Source organism: Malaya genurostris, chromosome 3, assembly GCF_030247185.1.
Source record: "Malaya genurostris strain Urasoe2022 chromosome 3, Malgen_1.1, whole genome shotgun sequence".
Lineage (NCBI taxonomy): Eukaryota > Metazoa > Arthropoda > Insecta > Diptera > Culicidae > Malaya > Malaya genurostris.
The window spans coordinates 110,467,944-110,495,383 of NC_080572.1; the positions used below are offsets into that span (position 1 = coordinate 110,467,944).

The following is a 27,440-nucleotide window of genomic DNA, read 5'->3' on the forward strand; positions in this document are numbered from 1 at the left end:
CATAAACAAATGGAATTACAGTTTCGCCCTTTATAGTTCTTTGTATTACTAAAATTGAGATTTTTGTAGAAACCGTATTTTTAGGCAAAATTGTAGGATTTTGAAGCATTTATTGGTAGGAGAGAGTAACTCGATTTGTTTACTTTTGTAAGATTTGTCCTACTTTGAAAAACAGCTGATTTTTCCAATATTTCTCTACCAACAACTGTCTTTCGTGATCACCTTTGTTCGTTCTTTTTCGCTGATCTAATTTTTTACCAGTTTTTAGAGTTGTGTTATTATTGTGGTACAAAGTATTTGGTAGAATTCTAACGTTTAGTATATTTAGAAAATAATTTTATTCCGACCTGAAAAACTGTTTCGTCTACTAGTGTTACAATTGTAGTAGAAACACCTAGAGAAAATGAGCAGCTATCAAAAATTGAGAATTAATTTTAGTTTTGTTGACTGTGAACAATCAGGCAGCTAAGGCGAAGATTTTCTGGCATAATTCAGAAAGCCGAAACGATTCTTTCAACGGGCAGACCGGGCAAACGGTTTGCTTGCGTGGGGCGGCCCCACGCAAGCAAACCGTTTGCCCGGTCTGCCCGTTGAAAGAATCGTTTCGGCTTTCTGAGTTTCGGCCTTCTGAGTTTCGGCCTTTTGAGGTTCGGCTTTCTGTGACGTACGGCTTTTTGTGTTTTCGGCTTTTTGTATTTCGGCTTTTCGTTTTTCCGCCTTTCGTATTTCGGCCTTTTGTAGTACTCCCCTAATCGCAGACACCGATTCTTTCCTTGAGGGGCAAATAAAAAAAATGCTCCCTTCTCGTGTAACTTACATAGATAATAAAGCGGATCCCAAAATATTACCTGTGTAAAGTCTCTCAACGCTATATTCCTCTATCTGTACTGCAAAATTCAAAAAATGTATGTAGTCATTTCAGTTCCTGATTGATGTCTTCACGTTTATTGTTACTTAGTCTTCGATATAAAATTGTCCACCAGGACTACCGGTCAAAAACTGCTGGGAAGGTAAAGCAATATTCACACACACTTTCGCATTCTACGATTATCGACTGGTAGTACTATAGTAAATTTGAAGCTCTTGCAATCAAACAAAATATAAACGAATGGTGATTGATTATTACAATGCAAAACTAGTAATAATCACAATATAATGTAAACTATTAAAAGCATAGTTACATACTTTCCGTAACGTACAAAGCGCCTACGTTAATTATCTCGATACTGATCGACTTTGCGTCTTTTGGTTTTAACTGTTTGCACTCGACAGATTAACGATTTAAGTTATTCTTAAAAAATGATATTGAATCGACATTTCAGTTGTACCTACCATTGTTTCCGGTTCAAAATGCGTGCAACGTTCCTTCAGCAATGCACACACAGTCACAGTTGCTAGGGATAAAACAGTTCATTTTGCAACGCTCGTTACCTGACCGGCTGTTGCCTCTCCTTCTTCGACATAACCATCGTCTTCCGGTGTGGTTTTAAGCGTCACTATTGGTTGTAACGGTTGAAATGCAGATCCGAGTGACGGTCTCAACTGGAACGCGACGCATGGCTTGAAATGTGTTGTATTTGTACTGGTATCGGCCTCTGTCAATTTAAGATTCACCTGCAAAAAAATTCGTTAGTATCTTTTTAGGACCAAAGTAACAATTATCTTCGTTTTCAAATTAGTTCATACAACAACACGTATCTTCAAACGACCATGTGGAATTGCTACAGCTGAGTGTCCATATTTCAGCAATCCCGAATTTTTACAGACACGTTGAATAGAAATTGTTTACAAAACTAGTGAATTATCGACGAATCAACATGATGGATGATAAGTGGAATAATAAGGACTGTACTGAGCAATTCCAGGAACGAGTAGACGAAAAAGTGACAAAATGTGAATCGACCTTCTCCGATTTTGATGAAACTTTGCACATGGCTTCAGTATGGCAAACCATAAGTTTTGAACCGATGGAGAGGTCAACCCGACTCACGACTGATTTTTAAAAAGGGCGTATGTATTTTTGCATTTCACAAAAATTGCCTTTTTCAAATCGTAACTCGGAAACCGTTAATTGTACAAAACTGGCGTTCAGGAAGAAGTTGTAGGGAATCAAAAGGGCACTCTAAAAAAATACATACACTGAAAAAAAAATTGATTTTTTTTCACAATAATTTCAAAATGAACCAAAAAAATTAAATTAAAAAAAATCAGGTTTTCGATTTTTTTTGATAACTTTTATTTTAAAGCTCTTCTTAAAACCTACAAATTGATTGCTAGCCCATCCGTGCCTTTTGAAAAATGAAGAAGTTACAGCTAAAAAAATTTACAGATATATTCGAAATTTCAAGTTCTTGTTGAAAGATAATCATTTAAACAGTAGAACTAGTAGAACAGTACGTACCGGCGAACTACTTACCTAAATTCTAGTTGTTTCAAATATGAATAGCTATGCATCGTAGAACAGATATCAGTTTATAACAAATCCCTCGTAAATCGTAAGAGTGATCCATATTTTTTCCCTTCATGCGCTACTCTGACCGATAGGGGTGGTTACAACGCTCCGCACTTTCCATATCGGACGAACTAGGCTATGCTGCCCAAATGAACACTAGTAACGAGGAAGGAAACCGGCCTATCATTGATAGGTTCCCTCCAGCATGTAACCCAAGCGACAGATTCCTTTACGGTTATCAATTTGCAACGAAAGATACGAATATCTTCTATTGCAAGTTCGCCAGAGAGTTTGTCACTTCTGTGTTTTAAATGTCCTCGTCGATGAAACTTTGAAAAATTTCGCATTGCATCCACTTCGGTCTTGGCCCTGATTTCCTATATAGTCTTTTATGCCTGAAGCGGTACTTACGATTATTACTTTAAAGTTCCTAAATCAATTTAGATATGTTTGGTCTACTAACACTATCCATTCTAACCTACTCTGATTGTTTCTATCTTTGTCAAGCTGATAGATTATCAAGAATAAAGGAATAATAATAATAATAATAATAATAATAATAATAATAATAATAATAATAATAATAATAATAATAATAATAATAATAATAATAATAATAATAATAATAATAATAATAATAATAATAATAATAATAATAATAATAATAATAATAATAATAATAATAATAATAATAATAATAATAATAATAATAATAATAATAATAATAATAATAATAATAATAATAATAATAATAATAATTATAATAGTAATAATAATAATAATAAGAAGAACGAAGAAGAAGAAGAAGAAGACGAATAATAATATAAATAATAATCCAGTCTGTTTATATCTGTGCCACAGTTAAACTTGCTGAAGCTTCACAAAGGTTTTTGGTACCAAAATTTCGAGTGCATATAGGACGTTCTGGTGAAAAGTGTTAGTAATCACAGCAGTCCAAAGTACCGAGTGCTAAGTGACATTGGAGCGAGCATCGTTCACTCCGTAGAAAGGAGAAACCAACATCTTGGTTTTACTTTCACTCAGCTGAAGTAAACAAGACAGCTAGTCGGAACAATCAAAACGAACAAGAACGCAGCCCCAACAGAGACAGTAAACCGATTAGCCTTGCAGGCTTGTATGCAACATTGCATGCACTAAGCTTTTGCGCTCATCGCTAGTCGCAATTGAAAGCTCCGACAAAACTGATCTCTCTGTCGTACAGAGGTCCAACTGTTCTATTCTTGTTGGAGGCGTCTGTGTAAAACTTGCGTGCGACAAGAGGTGCGCGTGTTTACGTGAACAAAAAACCAAAAGGCGTCATAGAATCCACTATCGGTGGAGTAGAGATATTTAAACAAATTGAACCTGTCAGAACCTTTTAACGTATTGGGCAGGATTCACAGTACAGGTAAAAACGTTCCTATTTCAATTAGACCTTCTAACGCTTGGTCGAAATAGTAGCAGGAAACAGCGTAGTCGTCATCCGCTCCGGCGGAGCCGCGCATTTGACCAGTGGTACCTTTAACCCTTGGGTGGATCAATAAAGAATAAGGTGAAAGGGTAGACGTTACTTGCCTAGGCAAGAACGCACACGAACCCCACACTCTAAATACTCGGGAAACGTAAGCTGCAGTTTTGAGCAAATAATTCAACGAGAAATCTATTAGGGCTTGCTGGCAACATAGAGTCAGCAAGCACCTCCTTTGAGAGGAACGTACCGCCGGATAACCCACCCGGAAACAGCCAAACAAACGAGAACGAAAGAACGATCCCCGAATGGATGGATCGTTCGAGGATGCATGGCCAGCGAATCATATTACAGTTACGTGCTGCTGGGGAGAAACATCTCCCGAAGAACCCATTCACTATCGGTAAATCCATAGAAACAACTTGCGGAGGAAATATCGAATCAGCTCATACCGAAGAGCGAGGAACTAAATACGTTTTGAAAACAAGAAGTGTCGAGCAAGCTAAAAAACTGATCCGTATGAATAAACTGATTGACGGAACCGACGTAATAGTTGAATCTCACCGAACTCAAAACTCGCTGCGTGCTGAGCTGCCGGGATGCTATGGACGTACCCACCGAAGAAATCAAGCAAGAACTGGAGCACCTTGGAGTTTTGAAAGTTCGAAGAATCACAAGAAGAAAGGAAAACGACCGTGTAAACACACAAACGCTGGTCCGTACGTTCCAGGGAACCACATTCCCCAAACATGAAAAGATTGGCCCACTCCGAGTAGAAACACGAGAATTCATACCGAACCCAATGCTCTGTTTTAACTGTTGCAGCTACGGTCATACGAAAGTCACAGTCTGCCAAAACTGCTCAGGAGATCACAAACTGGAAAATGATGCCTGCAAAGAAGCCCCATACTGTAAAAATTGTAAAGGTGGTCACTCTCCAACTAGCAGAAAGTGTTCACAATACGTAAAGGAGGAAAAAGTAATAAAAATCGAAACTGAAAAGGGAATATCATTCAGTGAAGCTAGAAAAGAGTACTCCAAGCAACATGGAGAACACTCGTATGCAGCAATTTGCGGTGCTCAGAACAGATTAGAAAACATGAGGAAGGATGACGAGATCAAGCTGATCTGAAAGAAGAAATCCAAAAACTGAAGAATGCAGAAAGAGACATTGAAAAGGACATCGTGATGAAAAACCTTCGGGAAGAAATCGAACAGATGCGAACCATCTTGGCAGACTTCAACAGAATTGGAAAAGCTGAAGAAAAGCAAAAACATCGAGTATCCTGAAATTTCTGAAGATGAGCACGATCAGGCGATGTCCGAAGGAAGCGACTACACAGAAGAAAACAAAAAAGAAAGATCTAGTGCGATAACGAAACGAAAAACAGATGCAACCGACAGCGAAACTGACCCACGAAGTAGTGCCGACGAGAAATCTGCCGAAACAAACCCCAAAACTGCAAAGGACCGCCCTCCTGCTAGGAAGGGAAGAGGTCGACCACGAAAACACTAAAAAGACTAGAGAACCCGAAGCTTCCGACGAAGGGAACGGAACCGGTACCGGAAACCGAAGCGCACCTAACGATTCAATACATCCATGGAAAACCAACACTACTACAGTGGACTACACAATGCAAACGTACAAGCTAACTTTCTACGAGACCCCAATAACACGATAATCAATCCAAACTGGTTGAGGCACAGTGAAGAGAAAGTAGCCTCCCCACTCCTTTCAGAAGGAGAGAACGATCCGATGGACGGGAACGAGGACGCTACACCCAAACTTGTGTTCCGACGGCTCCACGGACGTTCTGCCAACAATATCGACGATTCCATCAAAAACCTCACCGTATCTCCAACGATCATCTTCTGGAACGTACAAGGCCTAAAAACCAGCAGAGCCGAGCTGGATATAATAATCAAAGAGAAAGACCCTGTTGTTATCTGCCTGCAGGAAACAATGTGCTCTCCGAGGAACGTCACCAAAATTAACGGATATACGGTCTTACAGCGAAACCGACAACACGTCAGATGAGCATCCGGCGGCGTTCTCACCGCTGTCAAAACAAATTGAAATTGATACACACCTCGAAGTTATAGTCACGAAGGTAGGTCCCCCCTTGAACATGACAGTGATGAACGTATACCTCCCACCAGGGAAGAAATTTCCTTCGACGAATTAGCAAAAATAACAAAGCAGATCGTGGACAAACTATAATGGACTTCACGGAGAATTGCGAACTGACAGTATTAAATACAGGAGAACATACACATGTGAACCACGCTACCGGCAGTCTATCGTGCATTGATGTCGCTTGCTGTTCGGATGATTTAGCAGCAACACTGCACTGGGCAACCTACGAGGACTCCCACGGGAGCCACCACATACCGATGATCATTACATCGCCAGGAGAAATCACAAAACAGAAGTGCTTTCCCAAATGGAAAATCAAAGATGCAAACTGGGAAGCCTTCCGGTCCACTATACATTTCGAAAAAAAAGACGACCTTGCAGACCAAATCGAAGAAATCACGAAACAAATATTGAGGTCCGCACAGGCATCCATCCCTAGAACGAAAGGCTACACGGGGAAAAAGTGCGTCCATTAGTGGAATGAAGACGTCGCGAACAAGATTAAAGCAAGAAAAAAAGCATTAAGGGAACTACAGAATTCGAATGAAGGCAACGTACAGAAACTATGTGAAGAATATCGCGCGGCAAGAGCATCTGCCAGAGAGGCTGTTGCGAGCGCAAACAAAAAAAAGAGTTGGGAAGAGATGGCAAACAGCTTCACTGCACAAACACCCATCAAGGATATGTGGGGAAAATATAGCCTTTTACAGGGAAAAAGGAAAAGCGTTCGAATCAACGCCATCACCCTAAATGGAATAACTGTAACCAACGAATCACAAATAGCTGAACTTATAGGAAACTCTTTCCAAGAAACGTCGAACAACAGTTCCTATAATCCACATTTCCTTAATCGTAAAAAGAAAACCGAAGCAACACGCCAGCGAGTGGACAAAATCAACAGTAATCCCCATTCATAAAGGAAAGCGAACTGATGCTCGAAACTACCGACCCAACAGCTGCTTGGTCAAGTTTTCGAGTGAATGATAAACAACCGTCTTATGCACATACTGGAAACCAGGAAATTGCTAAGTGAACGCCAATGCGCATTTAGAAAGGGTAGAACTACTACTGATCATTTAGCAACGATGGAGGAAGAAATTAGGAATGCTATGTCGAAAAAACACTACGCTCAAGTCGCCTTTCTGGACGTCAACAAAGCTTACGATACCACCTGGAGAAGATTAATTCTCCAGAGGCTTAGTGAATGGAAAATCGGAGGAAAAATGCTACAGTTCCTGGAAAAAATGTTAAGCACCAGAACCTTCAAAGTACTTGCAAATGGAACTTTCTCCAAAGAAAAGGTAATGGAAACAGGACATTGCCAAGGATTGGTGATAATCATTCTAATCGCTAGTAGAGAAAATGCACAGTCTGTCAAATCTTAGTTGCAGACCGCCTTGGACACGATCGAGAAATGGGAAGCGGAAATTGGGTACAAAATATCGGCTAAAAAAAGTGCTACAGTGATCTTCAAGAACAGCCACTCTCGCAAACCAAAAATCCTAAACTCACTAAAACTCAACGGCACACTCATTCCCCGAGAAAAGAGCCACAAATGCTGGGGTGTGGTCTTCGACCAATGCCTACAATTTCGAAAACACGCAGAGGAAGTAAGAGCCAACTGCCAACAAAGAATCCAGTTTCTTCGAGAAGTAACAGCAAGAAACTGGGGAGGAGACAGAAGCACATTACTGAAGCTGTACCGCTCAACAGTACTCGAAAAACTGCTGTACGCTGCACCAGTAATCTCAGGAATGAGTGAAGCGTCGCTGAAGAGGCTCGAAACAATTCACAACTCTGGACTTAGGACGATTATCGGAGCATTCCACACAAGTCCAGACACAACCGGAATACCAAATATGCGAACCCTCCTCGAACAAAGAACGGCTATGTTCACAGCGCGCCGAGCTGCTAAAGACGACGGTAGGATTGATAATCTCAACGAGGGTAACACGACTTTGAGTGAAGAAAGCTTCTCCTCCAGTGACGACGAAAACGATAGCCGAGTGCTCTGGGGAACAGAAACACGCATGACGAAAGAAGTGAACTCCACCATAACCAGAGGAAAGCAAACTTTACACACACTTCAGCTAGATCTACCGGAACTGGAAACTTTCACGTATCCAAGTACTCCACCCTGGACTAGGTCGAAGATACCGACGGACAATAGCCTTCTTTCAATTACGCAGCAAACAGCCAATCTGCCAGAACTACGTTCACAGAAAAGATCAAAAAGAACCAAGTACCCCATACACCAATGCATTTCTACAGATGGATGCAAAGACGAAGACCGATGTGGTTACAGTGTAGCATCAGCAGATCTAATAATTCGGAAAAGGATAAACAATAATTGTAGCATATATACAGCTGAGAGTCTGGCGGTCATGGACGCACTATCTTGGGTGGTGAACAGCCCAAGAATAGGAGCTTACCTCAAACGCACAGATTCGATGAGTGTACTCTCAGCGCTTGAAAAGTGGAAAATTAACAGGGTTAAGCACTGTATGCTCAAGCTAGGAAAAAAGGCACAGAAGTGATCGTATGCTGGGTACCAAGTCATATTGGTATCACCGGAAACGAAATGGCAGATCGAGAAGCGAAACAAGCACTGAAATCTCCAAACATGGACAATAAATCAATCGACGTAAAAGAATTCAAAACGGTCATAAAAAATCGGATACGCTGGAGATGGCAGCACGACTGGAGCCTGGAAACAAACAACAAACTACGCGAAATTACTAACACCATTATACCTTTCACCAAGGCAATAGGAGGAAACAGACAAGAAAGCGTCAAATTGTCAAGATTGCGCAAAGGACAAACACGGTTCTCACATAGCCACCTACTGGACAGAATCGAAGCACCCCGATGTCAACTGTGCAATGACATTTTAACAGTAAAACACATATTGTCAACTGCGCAGCCCTCACAGAAAAGCGAACGGAACTAGGACTACCAGCAAACATGCGCGAAGCTCTAGCGGATGACCAGGATAGAGCAAACACAGTTCTAAAACTTTTTAAAGAAATTAATCTTTATGAGAAAATTTGAAATGTACATATCATAAATGAATTGTACCTATACCTTCAACGGACCTAAATGATAACCAGTAAAAGTGATAGTTAAAAATAGTAGTGCATTTACCTTTTTCTTTTACCATATTGTAACTTACATGAAATACCTATTTTTATTCATTTTCCTCTGGGGCATTACAGGGGTTTTCTTCCTCACACATCTTTGGTCTTAAATCTTCGATGATAATTTTCTATTTCAACAGTCTCGTTTCTCGTCAAGAAAATAAAATAAAATCAAGTGTTAGTGAGCTTGTTGAATTATATAATGTAAGGATGCGCATTTAACACTAGATTGCCCAGTAAAGTCACAATTTATACACAAATTTAAATAATGTGACCTTTTTTATTCTTTATTTAACGATATATGCACTAAGGCACACTGCACTAGCTTTTAGTTGCTTTGTCACATTTTTTTAAGAGAATCCAATCATTTTGACTTCCTTTGAGCAATTTAGGTCTCTATTAAGTGTTGGGCTCTCTAGTGTTGAGCACGTATCCAGGGAACAAGAACTACGTGTATTTCGTAAAGAAATACTAGGTGTGATTGTATGAAAAGGTCCACGTGAACCGTTCTTTTTCAAAAACACACATCTCACACTTTCAGTTTGAAGGTGACATCTGTGTCAAAGTTGGAGAAATTTAGGTACATTCAAACCTTTCCTGATTTGAGAGTGTATCCACACCTGATCAATCAGTTTCGCCGTCATTGCGATTTGTAAACATTAGTACCGATACCAAACCGGGTCGGAAAGGTTTGAAAGTTCCTTAACGGTTCATAAGATGTCAATTTACTCTTATTCCTGATAATACTAGTCCTCTTTTTGCCTTTCTCTATAGAAAGGTATTAGAATTGCTGGAAAAACCGACTTTCGAACGGAGCCTCGGAGACCCATAGTGTTATATACCATTCGACTCAGTTCGACGAGATCGGAAAATGTCTGTGTGTATGTGTGTGTGCACTTTTAGAAGATATTTGAACGCGCTCAATTTTCTCAGAGATGGCAGAACCGATTTTAACAAACTTGGGCTACTGTCGGGCCATTGATCAAGTTCGAAGATCAAATGGCTGTGACTTTTGGTTCCGGAGATATGATTGTATAAGTGACGTAACCGACAAAAAGCGTTGTATTTGAACGCGCTCAATTTTCTCAGAGATGGCTGAACCGACTTTAACAAACTTAGGCTCGTTTGAAAGCTACTATCGGACCATTGATCAAGTTCGAAGATCAAATGGCTGTGACTTTTGGTTCCGGAGATATGATTGTATAAGTGACGTAACCGACAAAAAGCGTTGTATTTGAACGCGCTCAATTTTCTCAGAGATGGCTGAACCGATTTTAACAAACTTGGGCTAGTTTGAAAGCTACTATCGGGGCATTGATCAAGTTCGAAGATAAAATGGCTGTGACTTTTGGTTCCGGAGATATGATTGTATAAGTGACGTAACCGACAAAAAGCGTTGTATTTGAACGCGCTCAATTTTCTCAGAGATGGCTGAACCGATTTGAACAAACTTGGACTCGTTTGAAAGCTACTGGCGGGCCATTGATCAAGTTCGAAGATCAAATGGCTGTGACTTTTGGTTCCGGGGATATGATTGTATAAGTGACGTAACCGACAAAAAGCGTTGTATTTGAACGCGCTCAATTTTCTCAGAGATGGCTGATCCGATTTTAACAAACTTGGGCTCGTTTGAAAGCTACTGTCGGGCCGTTGATCAAGTTCGAAGATCAAATGGTTGTGACTTTTGGTTCCAGATATATGATGGTATAAGTGACGTAACCGACAAAACACGTTGATTTTTACCGCTCTTGTATATATATAAGGGTGCCAAAATTTTGGGATCAACTCTATTTTCGTAAAGTTCTAGTGCTCAAAAGTTTAAGCACCTCGAAAAAAGCCTTCATGCAAAATTTGACCTAAATTGGACATGCTTAAGGGGTGCTGCCCGGTGGTAAAGGTTTGACAATTATCGATCTTGAAAAAGCACCATAGGGGGGAGTACATGAAATTTCCAAAATCGAAAATTTTTTTTCGATTTCGAAAATTTCATGTACTCCCCCCTATGGTGATTTTCAAAGATATATGAAAATTCCACTAAGTGGACTAAGAAGGGTTTTGCCTTTCTCTATAGAAAGGTATTAGAATTGCTGGAAAAACCGACTTTCGAACGGAGCCTCGGAGACCCATAGTGTTATATACCATTCGACTCAGTTCGACGAGATCGGAAAATGTCTGTGTGTATGTGTGTGTGTGTGTGTGTGTGTGTGTGTGTGTGTGTGTGTGTGTGTGTGTGTGTGTGTGTGTGTGTGTGTGTGTGTGTGTGTGTGTGTGTGTGTGTGTGTGCACTTTTAGAAGATATTTGAACGCGCTCAATTTTCTCAGAGATGGCTGAACCGATTTTAACAAACTTGGGCTCGTTTGAAAGCTACTGTCGGGCCATTGATCAAGTTCGAAGATAAAATGGCTGTGACTTTTAGTTCCGGAGATATGATTGTATAAGTGACGTAACCGACAAAAAGCGTTGTATTTGAACGCGCTCAATTTTCTCAGAGATGGCTGATCCGATTTTCACAAACTTGGGCTCGTTTGAAAGCTACTGTCGGGCCGTTGATTAAGTTCGAAGATCAAATGTTTGTGACTTTTGGTTCCAGATATATGATGGTATAAGTGACGTAACCGACAAAACACGTTGATTTTTACCGCTTTTATATATATAAGGGTGCCAAAATTTTGGGATCAACTCTATTTTCGTTAAGTTCTAGTGCTTAAAAGTTTAAGCACCTCGAAAAAAGCCTTCATGCAAAATTTGACCTAAATCGGACATGCTTAAGGGGTGCAAAGCCACCGGGCAAAGGTTTGACAATTTTCGATCTTGAAAAAGCACCATAGGGGGGAGTACATGAAATTTCCAAAATCGAAAATTTTTTTTGATGCCGAAACTCTTAAAACTGCATGAAACATCGAAATTTAGCGTCCCCTCAAAAAAAATTTTTTTTGAAAAAATCAGCTTTCTGGGACTCATTTTCATAGTCCCAAAAAGTCGACTTATTCAAAAAAATTTTTTTTCGAGATGACACTAAATCTCGACGTTTCATGCAATTCTAAGCCTTTTGGCATCAAAAATTTTTTTTCGATTTCGAAAATTTCATGTACTCCCCCCTATGGTGACTTTTCAAGATATATGAAAATTCCACTAAGTAGACTAAGAAGGCTTTTTTAGATTAGCATCACTGATTACAAATAGACAACGCAAATGTCAAGCACTAGTTTGGAAAAATGATGCTGACTGTGTGACATAAACACTGAAGCATGATTTTGTGAATTACTCGAATCAGGCTGAATCAATTGGTGACAAAATTAGCATCTAAAATTATTTAATAAAAGTATGAAACATATTTTCATGAGACTGTTATGAAAGAAGAGAAAGGCATTATCATACCACTAGGTGGATTAAAACAGGTTTTTTAGATTAGCATCACTGTTCTCATACAAATAGGCAACGCAAATGTCAAGCACTAGTTTGGAAAAATGATGCTGACTGTGTGACATAAACACTGAAGCATGCTTTTGTGAACTACTCGAATCAATCTGAATCAATTGGCGTCTAAAATTATTTAATAAATGTATGAAACATATTTTCATGAGACTGTTATGAAAGAAGAGAAAGGCATTATCACACCACTAGGTTAGGGAAATTAAGAAGGGTTTTCTTTAATTAAATTCACCAGTTCAGGGCGAATATGATAAATAATTATTTATCCCCACTGGCATAAGAATGCTCGAAACCACCTAATGACCTATTGTCAATTTCAAGCAGTATTAGTCCGGTCTACTCCGTGATCGATTCATATAATAAATTTTCATTTTTTACATCATTTCATTTTTTACATTTATAAGCAAGCGATCGATCTCGGTGTGGTCCGACTTTGTCTAGACGAAGTATAAATTGACTCCCAACCCAATCTACCAAGCACGGGTACGCGCCCTGTAGCTCGTCATCCAAAACGTAGGGTAAATCTCAAGAGTGACCCATATTGATATATAATATACTTGGCGGCAGTATACCTGGTATTGCTGCATTATGACTGTAAAATCAATACTAAAACTAAAACTGTTTGAATCTTTGAAACCTAGAGTTGTAATGATGCCTTTTCATATCCTTCATATTTTCATAAATATTGTTGCTGGAATCTTCAAAACACTCTTCATTGACTCTTAAATAAAAACAAAAGTTTTTTGGCTATTAGAAAAATTGAAACTTAAAATACACTTCACCCTATAATTTCGGAAGTCAGATACGAAGAAATATTAATTGCAACATATAGAATCACACGCGGAACAAAAAATTGTAAAAAAATTCTTGGATAATTGTAACGAACTTTGTTGTTGATTGGTTAGATTCAACCAATGATTTGTTTCGAAACAGCCAACATTTCTTTGGAACAACCATATTCCAGTTTAAAGCAATCATATTTTGTTTGAATCTGAAATATCCCGGTTTGAAACAGCATGTTTGTGTTGGAGGTTTTGACCACTACATCTGGTACTTCTTTTAAAGAATTTTGAATTTTTTGCATCCTCACTCGATTGGAAATTGAAAATATTTAATATTTTTCAACCTTGTAATTCCGAACTCGGAAGCCGGCTCTGAATTAAACGGGATCATCATTAGGATCTTTCGTTTGATTCTTGAATCTATTTCAGATACTTTCGGAACAGGAAATCGAGAACCGATATGACCAAAATGGATTTGTTTGGCCATCAACTAACAAAATCTGCAAATTAGAAAATTTTGCCAACCAGTTTTGAGGAATCTGATGTCACAAAACACTCTTGAAACTGAATTTTAAGTTATTTTCACTCTGTAATTCCGGAACCAGAAGTCGAATATAAATAGAAATTTCTATGGAATCATAACCCCTTCCATTTGAAACTAAGTAAGTGAAAATCTTTCAGCCATCTCCGAGAAAAGTGAGTGCACATATTCTCATTTTTATTACCCTTATATCCTGTAAGTCCGGAACTGGAAGTCGGGTCCAGATAGAATTCAGGAACTTCGTATGGGACCACAAGAACTTTCATTTGAATTTAGATTCGTTAGAATCGAGCTTGGCATTTCATACACACACCGACATTTGGCCATCTCGACGAACTGATTCGAATGGTAGTTGTACGTAATAAAAGTCGATTTTCACAGTGATGGTATAGTCTTTTAAGCCTGAGAAAGGCAAAGTAATTGAGACAAAGACTTGACATTACATTCGTTTTGTAGAATGTAAGGTCTGTTCAAATCTTTCCGGTCCAATTCTGTGCCGGCCAGTGTAGCTTTCACGTATTAATGGGCCCGATGGCAAAATTTATTTGGGTGCCCCTATCTAACTGAATGACCTTTTTTTCCGTTGAGTCCCGTCAAGGGTCCCCTAAAACCGTGGGCCCGGGGCACGTGCCAACACATTTCCGGGCACGCAGACCAATATTCTTTCACGCGTTCCTTTGCGTGTATTCACATTTGTCCGGGTCAGTACCGATACGAAACAGTGCTGGATAAGTGTAAATACACACATTGGAACGTTTGGACAGGTCTGAGTAGACCTTTAACCTTCTGTTTCAACAGACTTCGGAGCGGATTATTCGCTTATACGGGACTGGAATATACAACTGAGTTGTAAAACCAGCGCCCCCGTCAACCCGGACCGCTTGTGTGATCATTGAGTCAAGATCTTCAATATTTGTTTCTAGCTATTGAATGCTGTTCGATCGTTGAATCTTTTGAATGCATTTTCACTAACCTTTTCACAACCATCCGGTGGTTCTCGAGCCAGGAATCGGTTGATTCTCGGCGATGCACTCGTTACGGCTGCACCCTCGTCTGGTGAAGTACTCTGGCTACCATCATCCGATGACAAAGTGTCACCCAAAGGAGTTTGAGTATTCACCGAGCGAGTATCACTAGTAAGTGCTGCCGATCCACCGCCTGCGGCATGAAACAGCTCAGCCAAAGGAGCGCGATGTCCTTCCGGAGTGCCACGGGAATACTGAAGAAAAAAAGTGCGATAGTGAAATAATGAGCATGATGACTTGAAAACTCATTTTCACCATTTCGAGATCCGATCGACATGTGTGCGGTTGACCGGTGTACAGAACCAGCTTTTCTATTTCTTGATTCAAGCCTTCTACTGAGCTTCGCATTGGTCGCATGTGAACAGGTGGACAGGTACGTGGAGGTATCGAAACTGGGCTTGCCTTGGCTATTAACCAATAAGAAAATAGGTCACATACTACACCGTAATAATTAGATTTTATTTCGAATACATACCATGATTTGGACTTAGTGTCTGGGAACTAACCGAATGTTCACCGCGATGTGTGCGTTGCAGTCTTTGTCTTATCACTTTTTCCATTTTCAAATCAGTCGGTGTCGTAACTTCGGTACGGGTGATAACCGGCGAAGCATCCACTGATGGACCGGTTCCAGTGCCGGTGCTGGGCATCCAGGAGCTTCCCCGTGTGCGTTCGAGAAAAGACTCGTCGGTTTGCGTTGCCTTATCTAGCTGGAGCAGGGTAGAGGACGCCAAATTCCACGCTGGGGCAGGACGCAAATACAGCGCATCGAGGGATGCCGTTCGACGCATCGAGCCCTCATTCAGTGTCAGCAATTTGCCTGAAAAAAATAGTAATACGAACATTATTCTTGGATTAATTTTCGGTCCACAGTTGTATTACTTCAATTAGAAAATTTCAGTCTCTGCCTGTAATAAACTAGAAAACACAAATTTATATTAATGTTATCCTGAATTGGATGGTTTCTGTCAATGGACACACACTTTTTCCACGCAAAATTCAGTCTTACATTCCAGTTCGTACTACGCTGCCACACGAATTGGATTCCGTTTGTAAAATATTGGTGTAAGTAGAGAACATACAAGCTGCTACTTTGTATGCGAAATCAAAAAGGAATGTGTGAAAAAAAAAGAAACGAATAGAACCGGAGAGTCTGTGGCTGCACTACACTTGAGTGAAAGCGGAAAATTGTTCAATCGATTACCGTTGTGATTTTCTCGCCTGTCCTTCGAATGTCATCATAGTAGTGATGATGAAAGGTGTGAGTGGCTATACGGACTTGTACAACACATGCCGGTAGCACTCTACTATGGTCTGAATGGAAGAGAGTTGATGCATATTTTAGCTTGGTAGAGTAATTGCACACAACGCCGTACACTGTGACTAGCAAGGATATTGTCGAATGAGAGGAGAGCAGAATACATACACGTAAGAGAATATGCGCAATCCTTCCTATATATCCAGCTAACAGAGAACATGGAACAAATGGATAAAAATAGAGAACAAGAGCGCGTCGATGTCGTGATTGCATTCATTTGAAGATCAAGGACACTATGAACAGGAATAGCTGAATGGATGTGTGTAGTTGAGGCCCTGTAAACCTTTTGTTTGCACCTCTTGAAGATGATGATGGGCTCGTTGTGATTCACTGTCGATCCTGATATGTAATTTCCATGCTCAACGCCACGAGTAGACATGATTTTCCTATCCAGTTAAAAAAAACTGGAGGTAGCATGCCCACAGACGACTGTCGAGTGCGCACATATTTTCCCGGCAGCCATCCTCTTGCTAAAATGCACTCACCATTGGAAGCGTACGCGTACACACCGATACATACTCTCTATGCACGGGACAGAAATACGTTCATTGATAAATAACTCTTTTGCGGAGTGCATGCTGAAGCTCCTGGTATGCGGCGGGATGATTGGTTGAGAATCACTAGCATTTTGAAAATTAAATGAAGCCAAAAATCATTCGACGTTTTATGTGATCAACATTAACAGGTACACAGTACTGTAAATTAGATAATACTCTTGATAGAAAGAGATTTAATTACATAAATTTGATAGGCGAATTCCACCTAGTTGTGTAATTATGACTTTGTCATAAGCAGCAAGTTCCGTTTCAGAATTTTCAACTGCATCTTCGTTTCAAGTGGGTATTCTACCCGAGGTGGTCCGAAATATCGAAGTTTTCAAAACGGTGTAAATGAAAGGAAAATATTTTTATTGGAGTTTTTTCTTTCAATTTTTTCTACAGGTTTTGAACAATAATTTGAACATTTTTTATTAATAATGGTTCATTCGACGTCTCGAACTTGATCCTGCTGAAAATAAATGCTCCATAGTAGACATGATATCTCCGGTTTGAATATTCTGTAATCCTGAGACTTCTTTCTATCACCTCATTGAATTGAAAAAAAAATTCAACTTAAATCAGACATTTGAAATAACGGGTGCTTTTTAAGGAGGTTTGTTCTTTCAATAGGGATTACTCTATTGCCAGAAAGTTGTTTTGGCAGTGTAAAGTGACGGTGCGGTCTATGGACTGGTGGAATCATCGGTCCTTATTTCTTTAAAAATGAGGAAAGACGACGCGTTACCGTGAATGGAAATCGATACAGAACCATGATTAATGAGTTTTTTTTGTCAAATCTTCAAGATATGGATTTAGTCGAAATGTGGTTTCAACAGGATGATGCCAATTGTCATACAGTGGTCGAAATAATCGACTTATTGAGAGAACATTTCAACGACAAAATTATTTCGAGAAATAGACCGGTGAATTGGTCTCCGCGTTCGTGTGATTTGACGCCACTCGATGTTTTTTTTTTGTTGGAATACGTGATGTCATTGGTTTATGCGAATAAATGATGCTTTGGAAACCAATGTTCAACGTGTGAATCGTGTGTAATCGTGATCGAAAATTGGACCGCCAGAATGACCTTTGTGAAAAATAGTCGTAGCGGCCATATACTCGAAATCATGAAGCTTGCTTCATTTAGAATTGGAATAAACTTTTGCTCATATTGTGGCGCTCCTGGTGGACGGATTTGGCGCCCGCGTGTCGGGAATTTTGTCAGCTTCACGTACGACTTTTGACATTCCGCAAATCGACTGTACTTTGTAAACAATCAACATGGAAGCCGAAAGAGGGGAAAAAATTGTGCACAGTTATTTGGAAAATCCGTTGTGGTCTGCATCTAGGCTAGCTAAACAGCTGAAATTTCCCAGAAATACCGTATGGCGCGTTATCAAACGGTATAAGGAACCATTGACGACTATTCGAAAGCCTCAAGCCGATCGTCGGAGTGGAACTGTCGACCAGAAACTGCGTGGTAAAATTTTGAAGACGCTTGAGAGGAGTTCTAATCTGTCGGATCGTGATTTGACCAGAAAATTCGATGCTGCCCATAGTACCGTGAGGAGAACTCGACTCCGGGAAGGAATCAAGTCGTATCGAGCTAGCAAACAGCCAAATCGGACCACAAAACAGAATAGTGTGGGCAAAATTCGTGCTCGGAAACTATACGACCAGGTACTGACCAAGTTCGACGGGTGTCTTCTGATGGACGATGAAACCTGTGTCAAGGCTGACTTCGGGCAAATGCCAGGTCAAAAATTTTACTTGGCAACGGCTCGGGAGATGTTCCAGCCCAATTTAAATTTGTTTTTGCCGACGAATTTGCAAGAAAATTTATGATTTGGCAGGGCATTTGCAGCTGTGGCAAAAAACGAAAGTTTTCGTTACAAATAAGACAATAACATCGGAACTAAACCAAAAAGAGTGTCTCCAAAAACGAATTTTGCCGTTCATTCAATCCCACGACCATCCCGTAATGTTTTGGCCAGATTTGGCAAGCTGTCATTACAGCAAAGTCGTTCAAGAATAGTATGCAGAGAAAGGGGTCCAGTTTGTTCCGAAAAACCTTAACCCACCCATCTGCCCCCAGTTACGCCCTATTGAGAAATACTGGGCAATCGTGAAGAGGAGACTCAAGGAAAAGGGAAAGGTTGTCAAAGACATCAATCAGATGATCAGAGACGACCTGGTAAAATAAGATAGCTAAAAGAAGGTGTGCGCCGCCTAATGAGCCGTGTTGCAGGAAAAATTCGAGAATTTCTTCGAAACCGTGACGAATAATATTATACGTATTTTTTCTTAAAAGTATGAAGAAAACGCTACATTTAATTTAAATCTCGAATTCAATAAGTCGGTTTCGGTTCTGGAAGTAGAGGCCAAAAATTCCATTTCTTAACGTTTACTGTCATGCAATTTCTGTCGCACATGTCTAAGACCTTCTTAATGTACATTTATAGAGCACAACAATTAACAATGATAGCGATGATAGATTTTGGTCCGCGATAGCTTCTTTACTCCGATTAGTGGAGAACTAAACACATCTTCTAAAATTGAGGGTCATATTAGTTGATGACCGTGCAAATATCTATGCACCCTAATACTTGCATTTCTGTTTTGAGGTGGTCCTCCAAAAGTATACTATGACAATTTCAAAAAAAAAACATCATGATCTTTCCGACCCATTGAGTCTCCTTTGAGGCGTGCGTGCCACTTTGAAGAACTCGACTCCATTATCGGAAAATCACTGTTCTGGCGTATAGTAATGGATCCAGCCAAACATGTATTCGAAGTGCGCTTGCGTTCGTATTTTTAGGCCTAAATAAGTATGTGCAGTATCCAGCGGTAGAATATTTTTCTCATCTGTAGAATCTTGCCCAACTATGGAATGCTAGCGCACTTTTTCTTTTTACTTCGAATTGTAATTGAATTACATAATATTTTTTGGATTGTCACTAGTCAAACTAATGTTTTAAAAATATACGTGCGGCCTGTGTAGGTGGTCGCCCTATGGGTTGCAGAGAACGCTTTACTTATAGAGTAAGCTCAGAATAAGCGTGATTTTAAACGCTACTCTCTAGGTGATTCATAGGCCGAACGGTATATGACACTCGGATCTCGGTTCAAAAGTCGGTTTTCACAGTGACCTTTCTATACGAGAAAGGTAAAAAGGGAGAAACATGAGACAATATTATGCGCACTTTGCGCATTCCTGCCAACCTCCTCCAGACATATTTTCCATCCCTACTTGTGCTCTAGGACAGGACCTGACAATTGTTGATCCACTTTTAGGACCAATTTCGGACCAGCTCGTGATTGGTTGAAATTGACATAAGCAAGTACAAGTTGTTGAAATCAATATTACTGCAGGGTGGTAGAAAAAGTGTTGTCAGTATCGTCGGTAACAATGTAGCTTGATATTGGATATTTTATTTTTCGGGTCATCTTTTCAAAATTATTAATTTCAATAGGATTTAAGTTCAATTTGTTTTAAGTCCTGTCAATGCGGAAAGTATACGAGTACATTTAACAATCACTGAATGATACAAAGAGAAAGCCTGAAATCACGAAGTGTGATATGGACGAGAATATTGATTATGTTGGTTGAGAATAGCACCGAATCTTTGGATACTTCTGTATGTTATTATTTTTCTCAAATAGAATATGTTGAATACTTTAGTTAATAAAGCTGCAAAAATTAATTACCCAAAATTGAGTGTTTTAGAAAAATTTTATTTAGCTGTTTCAACTAAACGTTTTCTTCAAAACAAACATCTGATCAAAATAAATCCAGAGCTATATTTTTGACCGATATAACATTTGTCTAAGTGTTTTCAAATGATAAATAATTGCATGTTATAAGGGGAGAAAGTTTTCAGAATGAATAATTATCTCTACTGGCAACAGTGATAGCGAGGCATTTATTATTTACAGCAGGGAGCAACCGGAATAAGAAGAGAAATATTTTTCTGGAAAAAGAAGCCAGTTGTCTGGTCCTGTCCTAACTTGTGCTTACCTGTTCAAATGTATATGGAACAGGCCAGTGTTGGTGATTGCCGAAAATTTGACAGAAGCTGCTATATTGCTATCTATATTGTATACAACATTTTCAATCCGGTAGAAGATGCTATAAGAACTCGAGTCTCTCAATACATGAACCGCGAGAGAATTTTTCTACATTTCTTCGCTCCACTTCATACTCTGAGTATTTCACGGCCCATGAAAAAATATACAGTCTGATAATGATCGTTGCTGTGTGGAATTTCCCAAGAGAGGATCGCAAGTTAACAATTATCGCAGAAAATCGAATCGATGGTTCATCTTGATGTTTCTCATACTAGGTTGCAATATTTCAAAACCCTTGTGTGGAGCATTCACATACATTTTCATAGACACAACTTATACAAAGGTTATATGCACATAGTTAGAATAAGCGGCAATAGTGAAATGATTCTATCGCAATTATCAACTGCCTGTATAGAATCGGATCGCGAAACGAGAATAAGCGACCGTTTGTTGCTTCAGAGAGGATCTCCACAGAAGCGTGCTAACCTTTGATTCTCAGAAATGTCATCGAGAGAAATTCACTCTCGCACTGGTGTCTATTCTATGTTAAATGAGCCATGCCGGGTGTTCGTTGTTGCGATGTTTTCCATTTCTTTTTGATGGCACTGATTGAATCGTGTGAAGAGTGAAGATTGAACGTTCTTTGATACGATAAAAGCCATCCTTGGAACAGGCGGATCTATTCGAATTGTTAGAACTCCAAAATTATAGTCAATTACGAACAAAATGTTAAAGATCAAGGAGATTATGGGGAGTATAGTAAAAGAATGAAATTATATTACATATTACAATTTGAGTTACGCGAGGATACATAACTATGTGGATTAAAACAGGTTTTCTAGGATAAAGCCAAGAATTGACGAGATGTTTGGTTCTAATTGATGCAGGAATTGTAACTAAAACATAACTTTAAATTCATTACAAATTCTTAGAGAAATATATTTAACAGATTAAAATCCTTTTAATATTATGTTACACATTTGTTTTATTTTAAATCATTTTGACACGGCTCATGATCCTAAAAACTAAACAGTACCGTTTTATCCATATTACATTGTATGTTAATCAACAACAAAAATTACTGACTCTGATTTTCTAGGAGTAGAAGCGTTCTCATTACTATCAAGCAGAGATTGGAAAGGATCACAAACCGCAATTTCCACCATTTACATTAAAGAAAAAATATTTGGAAAATTTACACGGAAAGAACTTGATATGTTGATAGTTTGCATGAGGTAGAACACACAACACAGGATTGGAAACCGCGCGAAGGAAAAATTCAGTGCTTCACAATAGCTCAATCTTTGACATATTGACAAATAAAACAAATGGATTAAATATCATCGATATCCGTAATATTCATTCCGAATTGAAACAATTCTATTGTAATAAAAGGTGATTTTTTTGAGGTTAGGATTTTCATGCATTAGTATTTGCTCAGATTTTTTGAGGTTATGATTTTCATGCATTATTATTTGCTCAGTATGCTCTGACATTTCATCATGAATAGACTTACTAACGAGCAACGCTTGCAAATCAGTGAATGGGCCTAGAAAAGTTGGCAGAAAATCCGCTTTTTTATCGACAAATTTTGTTCAGCGATGAGGCTCATTTCTGGTTGAATGGCTACGTAAATAAGCAAAATTGCCGCATTTGGAGTGAAGAGCAACCAGAAGCCGTTCAAGAACTGCCCATGCATCCCGAAAAATGCACTGTTTGGTGTGGTTTGTACGCTGGTGGAATCATTGGACCGTATTTTTTCAAAGATGCTGTTGGACGCAACGTTACAGTGAATGGCGATCGCTATCGTTCGATGCTAACAAACTTTTTGTTGCCAAAAATGGAAGAACTGAACTTGGTTGACATGTGGTTTCAACAAGATGGCGCTACATGCCACACAGCTCGCGATTCTATGGCCATTTTGAGGGAAAACTTCGGAGAACAATTCATCTCAAGAAATGGACCGGTAAGTTGGCCACCAAGATCATGCGATTTGACGCCTTTAGACTATTTTTTGTGGGGCTACGTCAAGTCTAAAGTCTACAGAAATAAGCCAGTAACTATTCCAGCTTTGGAAGACAACATTTCCGAAGAAATTCGGGCTATTCCGGCCGAAATGCTCGAAAAAGTTGCCCAAAATTGGACTTTCCGAATTGACCACCTAAGACGCAGCCGCGGTCAACATTTAAATGAAATTATCTTCAAAAAGTAAATGTCATGTACCAATCTAACGTTTAAAATAAAGAACCGATGAGATTTTGCAAATTTTATGCGTTTTATTGTTTAAAAAAGTTCTCAAGCTCTTAAAAAATCACCCTGTACATATTTTAATGTTGTTTAGGGGAGAGTCGGCAACCTTTAAATACATTTAAAAAAAAAAAGTCATTTTCAAACGACATTTTTTTATAATGAAAGTTATTTAAACATTTCGCACTCTGACACATTTAGTATACCTTCATTATGAAAATTTCTTAAACAGATTCTTTTGAAATTTATACATAGAAATTGAACTTGAAAATTTAGTGACAATTGGACCCAAGCACCCTCCACTACCATCAACTATCATAGTTGAATTTATAATTGTTTCAATTGATAAGACTCTGAATAATGAAGAAAAAAAAAGATTAGGGTAGTATTTGCTCACAAATTCTGTGACCTAAGGCACCCGATTGTACATTCTAAGGTCTCTACGTATGAAACATTTTTGGCAACATTCGAATTGAGATGAAATCTATAACTTACAAAGTTATGTTCTGCTACTTCACGCTAACGAACATCTACCATTCTTTTTGTTTGCACTAGGTACTTCATCACAATAGGAACCAGGCATTTTTTTCAAGTTATTTTATTAGATATTTTGCGGATGCTTGTAGGGATTTTAGTTGTTGTAGGGATTTTAGTTGGATTGCAACTGAAAGTTAAATCCAATTCAAAATGGTTTAATTTTGACGTAAATGCCTCTTACTTTACTATGGGGCGCTTTTTAAAAATTTTCTCTCTGGGAGAGTGATAAGTTTTTGATCGTGAATATCTCTTGTTGTATCTAACGTATCAAATTTTTTGCTACTTGCCATATATCCGATCAACAATTTATGATCACATTTTCTGTCGTATCAAATAATTTTTTTTTAGTTCCTGCACACAGTTTTAGGTTCAGAATCCAGTTCCAGATTCAAGATTTCAGTTTCAAATGAAGGAGGAATATTTAACTGTTCCTGCGTATTACACTCGAGGGAAATGACATCAATATTGTGAAGCATCGAAATGAATCGGTTCGTTTTTAGAGGTTTTTAGATCTGGAACAGGAAAAAATTATGGCTAGATTCATTTTATGCACAGTTCGCAGTGTGAATTTCGCTTCAAACAAGGGCAATTACATCAGCAATCAGTTGCTGGTCGTTTACATTGACCAAAATACACCTAAAAATTGAACGACGAAGAACAACTTCAATTCAGCCCTTCTAAGGGCTAAAAAAATGTGTTCAAAGACAGTTCAACTTTTGAAATATGCTAGGTGGAATTGAAAATAATCGCCGTTCGCTCTTCGCATCTGTTAAAATCTTGGGTTGACGACATTAACTGGAAAACCTAATCTCATCTGGAAGAAAACGATGCTGTGAATTTGGAGGGATCGCAAAGATCGTTTAACGAAAGTAAATAATTCAATTGAATCCAGCAATGCCCGAAAAACGAAAAATTACTTCAAAGAAGATTGCTTTGCATGATATGAGAAAATCATTTTTCAACAAGACAACGCCTCTAACATACAGTAAAAAACAGAAAAAACAGTGTCACATACGCAATACTCCCCGGATTTGACCCCTTGCGACTATCGTTTATTTTCATCGATGTTTCACGTACTTGCGGAGTAGCGAACGAGCTATGAAGATGTGAAAATGGCTTCACGACTGGATCGTTTAAAGAGTTGCACATTTCTTTCAACGCAGTATTCGTAAATTGGTGGAAAGATGTGAAAAATGCATAGCTTTCGATGGCTTATTTCAACAGATTTCCTAGCCGATTCTTGGCGTACGCATGTGGTGTTTGAATCCATTTGATGCAAACATTGCATTAAGGCGGGGTTGGATGTGACAATAAACGATCGGAACTCGATTAATTAAACAAATACACATATTTTAACATTTTCCTCAACTGAATTTGTGGTTTTTCAGTATTTCAGACTAAAGTAATGAAATTTAGTGATAAAATTTTTAAGGTACACCAAATAAACATTACTTTGCCAACATAGGTCAGCAGTAATGTTCTGATTTTAATCGAGGTGAACTATTTAGTTGAACATCTCACAATACATTACAAATCATAGGAAACTGATCTATGCGTCTGTTCCAAAACCATATAATTACTTACCTTTATACGTAAGAGCTCCTGGACTTCGATTTCCGGAGACGGCATGTTCCGGCGAAATGTGCCTGATGGGAGGCGACAAAGTAGCGGAAAGCGATTTCGAGGGTATTCCTCCGCCACCGGATGCGGAACAGTGAAGTGATCCGGTGCCACGAACCAACAGCGAACTCACCGGAACGAAAGCCTTCATCGGCTCATTCTGCTTGCGTACACGGCTGGACATTTTGCCACTCTTCCGGTCTTTTAGAGATTTGCTAACCACTTTTGCAAACTTTATTCGAATCTTCTTCGTCCACTATTCATTCATATAAACCGTCTGCATGACACACTTACTCTAGCCAGAAAAATAAGAATAGAATATCATATTTTCATGGCATTAATTAAACTTGCACTTTTCTAATCACATCACAATCGGTCGATTCCGATTGTTAAGAGCTGGCGGAGACAGAGCTCTTTGTTCATCGTTTGACTCGTCCGTGTTCAAGAAGATGGAAGAAAGATCTGACTTGACAGTTTTGACAAAATATATCTATCAACAGCGTTGCCAGACAACATTTCAAAATACAACTTAAAAGGATTTCAGATATTGTTATGTTCTATTTGTTTCTGAATAAAACCAGTTTGGAAAACGAAATTCATGCCTTTGAGTATTGCAGAAAATTAAGTTTCCTAAGGAGCCATTTGTGGTTCTTCCGTATTCTATAGAACTTCTTGAAATCTTAATACATCTTATGGCGTTTTCGTTTTTCATTTGCACTACACCGGTGCAGTGCTACACTGAGGCATGAATAAACGAACAAAAATGATGAAAACATAAACAGTAACCCTTGACTACAATAAACGATTCCATTGCACAGAGCTACACCAAACTTTTGATGAGTGCTACACCAGTGGTATCGGTGCAGAAAAAGTGTAGCACTGGTGTAGTGCAATTGGAAAAAACGAACGGTTTCAGTGCAGCTTTCGCTACACCGGTGTAGTGCAATTTAAAAACGAAAACGACATTAAATCTTCGCTTCTATTAAATATATTTCGATCTGGCACACATGACTGAAAGTAAACATTGTCGGATGTTAGCCGATATTGTGGAAATACTACACTGAGAATGCTTTGCACACTAGCATCATGTGCAAAGCAGAATTTTTTAGGGCGTATAAGCAAGTGACAGTTCGATGTCAACATTTCATAAGGGCACATAAACCAATGAGAGTTTCTCTTTGTTTACTTTCTCTTTTGTGAATATCTCCTTAATTTTCACGTGTACCTACAAAGTATTCGTGTAGAATGAAAGACAATATCCTCATGTTTCCAACAGTACCAAATATGTAACGAACGTTTGTATAATTACGCAGATATAGTCGAAAGAGAAAGTAAACAAAGAGAATCTGTCAATTGTTTTTAGACCCTTTTGAAATGTTGACATCGAGTTTCTCTTTAATCACTCTCTCTTTCGATTATTGTGATGTGATTAAAAAGATTTTCTTTGATATCACTATTCGGTTTGAAAGTCGAAAGTTTCGGGTATCATTTCATGCAAAGAGTTGAGTGATAAACGTGAAAACCGCTTGGTAATTAATAGAAGAGAAAGTAAACAAAGAGAAACTGTCACTTGCTTATACGCCCTTTTGAAAAATTAATCGAGAAATTTTGAACTATCATTACTTGTAAAACACATGAAATTCATCAAAACATACACATAAAATGAAAAAGCACATTAAATTTAAGTACTGTTTAAATATGAATCGACCGTACAAATTTCATATCTCGTGAGGTAGCAGCAATGGGAGAGTGCTGGGATATAGTTCATCACACACATACTACGTACTATGGTACTAATGCATGAGGAAACGTCTTAAGTTGCTTGTTTCAAAAACAGCACGAACGTTCGCACCCGAATATACGGACAAGTCCGAATATCAGAGCGATTATCGAACAAAGGTGAAAGAAAGCGAACGATGATCATTGACGTTCGTTGCATTTTTGATATTCGAGCAACATTGCAATATATCAAAATTTGAGTATGGAATTGAGTAAAATTATCTCAGGTCATGAGTTCTATCGCATTTTTTCATGTATGCGATGTATTTTAACATGTATACCTTTTTTCGTCTAAAGACTTTTTACAGACTTTTGAAATTTCGATTGTTCGCAGACATTCGTCAGAAATTGAACATT

General features: G+C 38.8%; 1 protein-coding gene across 1 annotated transcript; it reads right to left on the minus strand.

Annotated features, from left to right (window-relative positions):
• Positions 1–916: 916 nt before the first annotated feature.
• LOC131439534 (protein FAM117B-like) lies at positions 917–25,770 on the minus strand. Its single transcript, XM_058610662.1, has 5 exons — positions 25,269–25,770; positions 15,451–15,795; positions 15,231–15,382; positions 14,924–15,169; positions 917–1,614 (listed from the first exon to the last, which is right to left on the minus strand). Exons 1-5 carry the CDS (start codon positions 25,486–25,488, stop codon positions 1,411–1,413), a joined length of 1,167 nt encoding a protein of 388 aa, XP_058466645.1. The 5' UTR covers positions 25,489–25,770; the 3' UTR covers positions 917–1,410.
• Positions 25,771–27,440: the final 1,670 nt, after the last annotated feature.

Excerpts from the sequence above, each read along its gene's own strand:
- LOC131439534 (XM_058610662.1), bottom strand. The coding sequence starts at position 25,488 with ATGTCCAGCCGTGTACGCAAGCAGAATGAGCCGATGAAGGCTTTCGTT. Across the intron at positions 15,383-15,450 it reads GACACTAAGTCCAAATCATG|CCAAGGCAAGCCCAGTTTCG; the intron begins GTATGTATTCGA and ends ATTGGTTAATAG. Across the intron at positions 1,615-14,923 it reads CACCGGATGGTTGTGAAAAG|GTGAATCTTAAATTGACAGA; the intron begins GTTAGTGAAAAT and ends ATTTTTTTGCAG.